The sequence below is a fragment of the Rattus norvegicus genome, chromosome 2, assembly GCF_036323735.1.
Source record: "Rattus norvegicus strain BN/NHsdMcwi chromosome 2, GRCr8, whole genome shotgun sequence".
In the NCBI taxonomy this organism is placed as follows: Eukaryota; Metazoa; Chordata; class Mammalia; order Rodentia; family Muridae; genus Rattus; species Rattus norvegicus.
This window is the reverse complement of record NC_086020.1, coordinates 200,306,273-200,315,776: the sequence shown is the minus strand read 5'-3', so window position 1 is coordinate 200,315,776 and position 9,504 is coordinate 200,306,273. Positions and strand designations below refer to the sequence as shown.

The window sequence follows — 9,504 nt, the reverse complement described above, 5'->3', positions numbered from 1 at the left end:
TCCTTCAGCTCTATCGGGGCTGGTAAGATTTTTGATTCCTTTAGCTGTCTTTGTTTTCTTTCTTACCTACCTCCCCTTTATTTCATCCTCTGCTAATTTTCTCCTGCTGTCCCTGTCTCTGGGTAAATTATGTTAATAGCTATCAAACCGTCAATCCCCTCACGGAGTGTGAGTGCTGCGAAGTAAGAGGAAGAGTGGATGGGTTTGTTGTATTTTTATTCATTTATTTATTTATTTTGGTATCAGCAGTCATTTGCTGTAGATTCCCATTTCAGATGATTTGTTTACCCATCGATTGCAATAAATTTGCTGTGCTGCTGAAAATACCCCTAAGAGTAGAGTCAGATGAAGGACGAACCTGTCATTCTGGTCACCTCCTCTGATGATCCCCTGTGTAAATTACAAATTGTTCTTAATCTGCTCAAATGTCATGTTATCAGTGAGACCTTCTCTGACCTCGAAGGATAAAATTACAATCAACATTCCTCCCCCAAGGCCGCTCTCCTTCAGTTGGCTTCATTATCCCATAGTCCCTATCACCACATAGCGTTATACAGCGTTGCCTGTGTACTTATTTGCTTAGTCCCTCCCCTCCACCTGGGAAGGAAACGCCACAGAAAGCAAAGACCAGAATTTGTTCACTGCTGTCTCTTAGGAACCCAGACAAGCCCCTTTAGTACAGTCATATAGTGGGCGATCGATATGAATTGTTGAACATATGAAATTTTTCTCTCACCTTTCAGGTACCTGAAACACCAGGTCTATGTGAAGCTATGAGAAACTATGTTTTGTCAGCCTTCCCACAGAGCTGGCTGTGCTGTCGAGGCCAATGTGATATATATATATATATATATATATATATATATATATATATATATATATATATATATATATATATATATACAGCCACCAAAACTAGATAAGATTGATGAAGCTAAAAAATGCATGCAGAAAGAGACTGGATATAGATCTCTCCTGAAGAGACACATCCAGAGCATGTCCAATACAGAGGTCAATGCTAGCAGCAAACCACTGAACTGAGAACAGGATCCCCTTGGGGGGAATTAGAGGAAGTATTAAAGAGTTGAAGGAGCTTGCCACCCCATAAGAACAACAATGTCAACCAACCAGAGCTTCCAGGGACTAAACCACTACCTAAAGACTATACATGGACTGACCCAGGGCTCCAACTGCATATGTAGCAGAGAGAATAGCCTTGTTGGGACACCAGTGTAAGGGATAGCCCTTGGTCTTGCCAAGGTTGGACCCCCAGTGCAGGGGAATATGGGGGAGGGCAATAAGGGGGATGTATAGGGGGAATACCCGTCTGGGGGAGGGGCAGGGGAAGGAATGGGGGCTTATGGACAGGAAACCAGGAAGGGGAATAACCTTTGAAATGTAAGTAAAGAAATATATAATGAAAAAATTTTAAAAAGAAAACAAACAAACAAAACCAAAAACTACTTCCCAAAAGACAAATCACAGCCCAGGCTTTCTGTGGCCTTTAGGAAAGGACTAAAGTAGAGGTGTGAGATGTCCTCTGAACCTAGCATGCTTACAATACTAAGAATAACATAGAGGATCTCAAAGGATGGCACTAGCTTTTTAGGATACAAAGAGGTTATTTAGCTCAAGAGGGGCTTGAGTGACAGTAGATAAAGCTGGTGAAACTAGGCAAGGTTTCTGTTGTTGTTGTTGCTGCTGCTGCTGCTGCTGCTGCTGCTGCTGCTACTGTTGCTTGTCTCTTGAACCCTCAGCTTTTTTAAAATTAATTAATTAATTAATTAATTTATTTATTTATTTATTTACTTTACATCCTGCTCACTGCCCTCTTCCCTGTCACCCTCTCCTACAATCAGTCCTCTATCTCCCCTCTCCCCTTCTCCTCTGATCAAGTAGGAACCTCCTGGTTGTTTCCCCGCTTTGGCACTTCAGATCTGTTGGCTAGGTGCTTCCTCTCCCACTGAGGCCAGACAAGGCAACCCAGGTAGAAGAACACATCACACATGCAACAACAAACAGCTTTGGGGACAGCCCTTGCTCCACTTGTTCAGGACCCACATGAAGGCCAAGCTGCATGTCTGTTACACATGTGGGGAGAGGCCTAGGTTCAACCTACGTATGTTCTTTGGTTGATAGTCTCTGAGAGCCCCATTGGTTCAGGTTAGTTGATTCTGCTCGTCTTTCTGTAGAATTCCCTTTCCCTTAGAGGCCACAATTTTTCCTCCTGTTCTTTCATAAAATTCCCCAAGCTATAATCAATGTTTGGCCGTGGGTGTGTGCCTCTGTTTGAGTCAGTTGGTGGGTGGGGCCTCTTAGAGGACAGCCGTGTTAGACTCCTGTCTGCAAGTTTAACAGAGTAATATCATTAACAGTATCAGGGTTTGCTGTTTGAACATGGGATAGGCCTCACGTTGTCCTGGTTGTTGGTTGGCATTCTTTTAGTCTCTTCTCCATCCCAAATCCCTGCATTTTCTGTAGACAGGATAAATTTTGGGTGAAAAGTTAATGTCCCTATCTATCTGCCAGAGTTTCTGCCTGGCCATAGGAGGCAGCCTCTTCTCTTCGGGCTCTATATCCCCAATTCTGTGAGTCACAGGTTAGGACACCTGCATTGATTCTTGGGTCCCTCCCCTATCTGAAGTCTCTGTCTCTTCCTGGAGACACATCCTAGCTCCCCCCTTGGTTGTAGATTTCCATTTGTTCTCAAGGCCATTGAGCCCCCCTCCCCCTGCACCCCTCCCACCCAGTTCTCTCCCTCCTTCTTCCTTCATTACCATTCCATTCCTCCAAGTGAGGCTCAAGCATCCTTAGACAAGGTTTCTCATTTCAAGGTGTCTCAGATGTGCATGATGCTCATCCAAGCTAAAACACAATCTTAAGCTGCCTTTCAAAATTAAAAAATTAAAAACAACTCACTGGGTTTTGGGCTCTTTCTCAGGACTGGTCAGCACTGCTTCTAAGGCAAAGTTGTAAGATGGGAACTTGGGTGTAGATATCAGGGGTTCTTCCTGGCTCTGCTTCTTACACTCTTCAAGTGATTTTGGCAAGTTTCCCAACACTTTTCTATGCTTGATTCCCCTCTACTCCGAGGGAGGAAATGACAGGATATGCAAAGTGCCTTTGCCAACTGAATGGGCCTGGGTATTGACCTGACCTTTAATTCCATGAATGGGTGAGTGCCTTTTAGACAGACGTCTTCAACAACCTATTTTAGAAGGGATTTGTTAGTATTTATGCATCCCCAGAATCAGACTGAAGTGCCTCTACTTCCTTTGGTCCTAATTCCTTGACCCCCATCTGAGAATCTTTGCACATGAAGGCTGAAGGTGAACACGTGCTGTCTTCCACCAACAGTTAATACTAAGGCACGATTATTCCCTCCAGTGCATCTAACAAAGCCACCTTCTTTTGTTCTCACTCCTGGCCACAAGTGAAGGTGCTCCAGTCAGGAGGAAGGAGTTAGCATCCACATTTGAGGTTATAGAGATGGCTGCCTGCTGACAGGTGTTGAAGCCACCATATTTTAAAAGTAGATTTCAAATAAAGGTATGATCTTTGTAAATCTGACCCCTTCCAGTAAAGTGTGCATTTACATCTATTTGGAATTTATAAATCCTGACAGATTCCACAATATTTATAGCCCTCCATAAAAAGCCTTTGCCAGTTTGCAGAGCTTTGCATTTGGCGCTCCGGTATGCTTAAGAGAGTTTAAATAATAATAAATTTGGTGATTTATTCCACCTGGAACAGAAAGTTACCCGCCCCCACTCCCACCCTCCTCCCGCCCCAGCTCATTTTGAAGGGGAGGCCTATAAATAGTGGCGCAGACGCTGGGATCAGGAATAGGGAACTGAAATTTGAGAAAGAAGTACAGCAACATTTCCATTATCACTGATTTCTTGAGTATATTTTTAAAACACTTCTGTTCCTCACATAATATCCCTTCTCTCCTTTCTCCTGCCTCATCTCAATTAGACCTGAGTCCCCCACACCTGTTGCCAATGTTCGGATTCAATTGCTTTAATGGGGAATTGGGGGAAAATATTGGCTGACTCGGTAGGGCAGGCTGCCTCTAGGGAAGACAGCAACTCTTCAGTCTCCATCTTGTATTTCACGAGAGTCAGCAGGTAACTGAGTGTCTATATCTACAGTGTAAATTAATTGCTTGAGATCCATCTCACACATCCAACAGATGATATGATCAATAGCTCACAGTTTCATGAAAAGAATAAGAAAGGAGTTCTAAGTGTAATTCCAAGAGAAAGACTGAGGACCATATGAGAATGTTAATTCTTCCAGCCAATGATGCTCACCAATGCCCAGAACAGAGTGAGGGAACTATAGTAACCCCTCTTCTCCATAGTTTCTTTTTGCATAGTGTCAGCTACTTGTGGTCAACTGGGGTCCAAAATGTTAGATGGGAAAACCTAGAAATAGACAATGTGTTACAGATTCACATTGTGCACTGATGTAAGTGGCGTGATGAAATCTCTTACTGTCTGAATCCATCCCACCCTTGGAGGATAAGAATAGCATTGTCTGTGTATTCACACAGCAGATACTGCCCGCTGATTAGTCACTGAGTAGCAGGCTCAGTTCTCAGAGCAGCAATCCCCAGCCTCATAGTATTCATACCCACTAGCCTAGCACTATATCAAGAACATCCACTCATATCCCCCATTTAAGGCATTTCATCACATGGACACTGTGCAGTCCATATCTGCCTAAGAAGGAAGAGAATGTAAAAATATTTTAAGAGTGACCTCATTTACATAGCTTTTATTTTTAACATGTTGTTCTGTTTAATTATGAGTCATCGTTAATTTTTTACTGTACAAAATTATAAATACTTTTTTCATAGGTAAGGGGAAAACATATATACCAGAAGTTTTTCAGTATTCCCTAAGGGTCTTGTAATATATCCCCTGAAAATAAGGAAGACTATATATTGTACCCGAATAGCAGACTTTGTATGTTATACTTTGCTTTTCTTTGTAAAGAAGAATTAAGAAATACTGTGTCCCTCTCTATAGATTCTGCTGTTGGAAGCTGAGAAGAAGCATTTAGGGTATCAGAAACAGTATTACAACATAGAAGAAGCATTTAGGGTAGCAGAAACAGTATTACAACATAGAAGAAGCATTTAGGGTAGCAGAAACAGCATTACAACATAGAAGAAACATTTAGGGTAGCAGAAACAGTATTACAACTTGTGACATGACAAGAAGCTCTATTTCCAGCTTCTTGTTTGAGTGGGTTGTAAAGGAAGCAGCATTTGTAAGGAAAATAATAATCAACATTCACTGGGAGCTGCCTAGCTGGTGCAAAGAAATAAACATACAAGTGTCAAGTTTGGTACAGCACCTTCTTCATCGCCTAGAGCTGGTGCCCCACAACCTACCATCAACCATCAAGGGTCCACATCTACCGTCAACATCTGCAGTCAGCCAGGAGTAGTAGAAAGAAGACATGAGGGTTGTGGGGGGGGGCAGTATACAGAAAGTTACCAGTGGCAAAACATGACTCTGCCCCTGTAGAGTACTGTGTTGATTCATTAGAATAAGCAACTTGAAGGTACCCTGTGTCGCAGCCTCCTGCCATTTACAGGTCCTCATTCTGCAAATGTTCTCTGTTTGATGGTTTCATGTGCTGCATAGTCAAGACCAGAATGGTTAGCTCGGCACTGCAAACATACAGATTATTCCTTGTCAATGTTCCCAAAAGAATGCGATGTAGTAACTATTTACATAACATTTACATTTAAATCATCTCCAGATGATCTAAAGTATGTGGAGGGTATATGCAAATGCTTTGGATTTTAGATTAGGCAGATTTGGGTATCCATGGAGGACCTGGAACCAATCCTTCGAGAATACTGCGGCATAACTATAGTGGGCTTCTGTGCCCCATTGCTTGGAACACATTCTCAGTCCAAGACATTCCTGCGCTCTCCTCTCATCTCTAGCTATTAGGATGCCAGATGTTTGGACCAAGCCCCAGAGCCTGCAGTGTACCACATTTTAATGATTTGTGGTGAATAAAGTAAATGTTTTAAAACCAGATTTTATGAAGCAGGGACCCAGTTCAGTATGATGGACTGGGGGCAAAGCCAAGAGGAAGCTAATGAGGGTATCCATGACTGTAGAGGACATGGGCTAGGCATTCATGGTTAATTCTAAAACCCTGCTTGAAACATGAGCTGTTAAAGAACCATGACTTACTAAGACCTGGATCAGGATGACATTAGTAGACAAAGAACTACAGGCAACTAAGGAATCCTGAGAGTGGAAGAAATAATCTTCCCTGGGAAAAACACACTAATTGATCATCCAGTACCAAATAATCAGCCCTAAAAACTTATATACAAGTAACATCATAGGTACTGAACAGATTGAATTGATGTATTTAGGAATACACACGCGCAAGCGTGCACACACACACACACACACACACACACACACACAATTTTTTAAGCCCTGAATTTAAGAGAGAGCAAGGAGCATATATTGGAGGAGTTGGAGGAAGAAAGGAAAAGAGAGAAATGCTATAATTATATGCTAACTGCAAAAATGAATAATAAAAAGAAACCATGTTCTAAGGAATGTCAAGTCAAGAAAGGATTCCCCCTACCTTCCTAGGAGGAAGTAGAAGGCTTGAGGCATCAGGCAATTATGAGTCTCTGTGGTCACACTCTGGGTCTAACACACATGGGATAAAGAAACTGTTCTCGTACTTTGAAGTCCAGAGCAAGACAAACCATTACTATATTAATTTTGCAAGATTTATTTTTATATGTTATGTTTGTATGTGTTTTGTTTGTCCGTGTGCCTCTGGCATGCCTAGCGCCTGTGGAGGTCAGAATGGTCCATCGGAGTTCCAGACAGCTGTGAAATGCCACATAGGTGCTAAGAATTGAACACTGAAAAAAGTCGCAAAGTACTTTCTTTAGAGGCCATTTTAGAGGAAAATCCAGTTAGGGAAAGTGAAATGTTTAGTGATTTTTGTTATTGTTTTCTGTCCTAGCTTGCTAGCAATGAGTATTTAATGTGCCCTCCTTTCTTTGTCTTCCATAGGGCAACCCTTACATGTGCAATAATGAGTGTGATGCGAGTACCCCCGAACTGGCACACCCTCCTGAGCTGATGTTTGATTTTGAAGGAAGACATCCCTCCACATTTTGGCAGTCTGCTACTTGGAAGGAATACCCCAAACCTCTCCAGGTTAACATCACTCTGTCTTGGAGCAAAACCATTGAACTCACAGACAACATAGTTATTACCTTTGAATCGGGGCGTCCAGATCAAATGATCCTAGAGAAATCTCTGGATTACGGACGAACATGGCAGCCCTATCAGTATTACGCCACGGACTGCCTACATGCATTCCACATGGACCCGAAATCCGTGAAGGATTTATCCCAGCACACGGTCTTAGAAATCATTTGCACAGAAGAGTACTCCACTGGGTACTCCACAAATAGCAAAATAATCCACTTCGAGATCAAAGACAGGTTTGCATTTTTTGCTGGACCTCGGCTACGAAATATGGCTTCCCTCTATGGACAGCTGGATACAACCAAGAAACTCAGAGATTTCTTCACAGTCACGGACCTGAGGATCAGGCTGTTGAGACCCGCCGTTGGGGAAATATTTGTAGATGAACTACATTTGGCACGTTACTTTTATGCGATCTCAGACATAAAGGTGCGAGGAAGGTAAGAGAACACCTGTCCATCGTAAATGGAAAAAAAATGACCATGTCCAAAAATTATGCCCACTGTTATAAAATGACTTAAGTCATTTTTTCCTTATTTCTGAGGAGCATCATTAAGCAAGTAGGTTCTCTTTTTTTATTGGATTTTTTTTTAAATCAAATGTTATCCTTTTTCCGGTTTCCCAGTACTTAAAACTACCTATCCCAAACCCTTCCTTCTGCTTCTGTGAGGGTGTTCCCCCACCCACCCACCCCTGCCTCCCCACCCTGACATTCCCTACAGTGGCCAGTAGAGCCTTGGCAGAACCAAGGGCCTCTCCACCCATTTGTGCCCAACAAGGCCATCCTCTGCTACATATGCAGCTGGAGCCATGGGTCTGCCCATGTGTACTCTTGGATAGTGGTTTAGTCCCTGGGAACTCTGGTTGGTTGGCATTGTTGTTCTTACGGGTCGCAAGCCCCTTCAGCTCCTTCAATCCTTTCTCTGACTCCTCCACTGGGGACCAGTTCTCAGTTCAGTGGTTTGCTGCAAGTGCTTCTGTATTTGCCACGCTCTGGCAGAGCCTCTTAGCAAGTTCTAAAGGCATTTGAGACCCTTTGGCTCAATGATGATTTGTAAACCCACATTGGCTGTCACTCTTCAGGCAGTCTTTAGAATTTAAACAAAGGAAAACATAAGTATCTTATCTGAAGCAAATGAACTCCCTAGGAGAGGTGATGCTAAATTCATCAACATAGTGAAGCTGGTTGATCTGTTGGAAGGTTAAAGGAAACAAGGCTATAGCTTGCATTTCCCAATGCAAGCAAGAATCACTGTGCAGTGTTAGACTCAAAAGCATCTGAGAAGTAAAATCTATTTCTTTAAGAATGGTAAGTTTCCCTCTATTGTAATAAACAATATTTCTCTTATAAAATACGGACTTGAGACTCTTTATAGGTCAAGTATAGATGGTTGAGAGTTGCAACATCACTGGTTACAATTGGGGATACCTGGTTTTAGAAATTAAAAAAAACTACAATTAAGTTACAAAAATTTGAAGATGTTTGAAGAAAAAACTCCAATAATGAGAACAAAAACTATCAACATAGAGAGTTTTCATTCAGCAATGCATGATGGGAACGGAAGCATGAGGTAATGGCTGGGAAATAAAGAAATATAAACAACAACATAATCATTTCTAAACTGTGAAACTATAGGAGGATAAGTGTATAAATGTTACACCTGGCATATGGATCTAAACAAGCAATTGAACAAGCCCAGATAAATCAGGCTTCGTTCAGTTGGCTGGCTTTCAGATTCTCTTAGGTCTGTCTAGTCCTCAGAGACTGGAGGTGCTGAGACTCTGGTCCTTCAGAGAGTTGTCTGCCACATGTTAATGAAAAGGCATTTGTTGTTGTTGAGTGTCACAGTGATAAAAAAAGATGCAGTGGTAATTACTGCTTAGAGAGGCATCTAAGGTTACAGGATGTTAATTTTGGAAAAAAAATAGCGTGAATTTGTGGGTGTCCCCTCTGTTTAGTGCTGTGTTCCTCATGGCCAGTGAAGAGTCTTTATCTCTGGGCCTTACTGTCAACTTTTGACCAAGGTCTCAGTGATGTATGATGACAATATCTTAAAAGCAAGTTAATATTTTTGAGAAATTTATGCCCTGGTATATTGATACCCGCACTGAGCTTGGGTCCCCTGGTGTTAAGAGAAGAGTGCATGGATCAGCAGGAGATTATGACAGCACGATATGACAGCACGATGGGAGACTGTCCTCTCTGAGTTGAGTGTGCGTGCTACCA

General features: G+C 42.2%; 1 protein-coding gene and 1 long non-coding RNA gene across 8 annotated transcripts in view; one reads left to right on the top strand and one right to left on the bottom strand.

Moving 5' to 3' along the window:
- Positions 1-9,504, top strand: part of Ntng1 (netrin G1) — a 363,053-nt gene that overhangs the window by 199,255 nt on the left and 154,294 nt on the right. For all 5 annotated transcript variants that reach the window (NM_001106465.1, XM_017590780.3, XM_008761394.4 and 2 more), the window contains exon 3: positions 7,077-7,717. In NM_001106465.1, coding sequence (NP_001099935.1) covers positions 7,077-7,717 — 641 coding nt within the window. The remainder of the gene's footprint in view (positions 1-7,076; positions 7,718-9,504) is intronic.
- The window catches only part of LOC120100921 (uncharacterized), a 33,952-nt gene that overhangs the window by 21,440 nt on the left and 3,008 nt on the right, over positions 1-9,504 (bottom strand). The gene's annotated exons all lie outside the window — the stretch shown is intronic.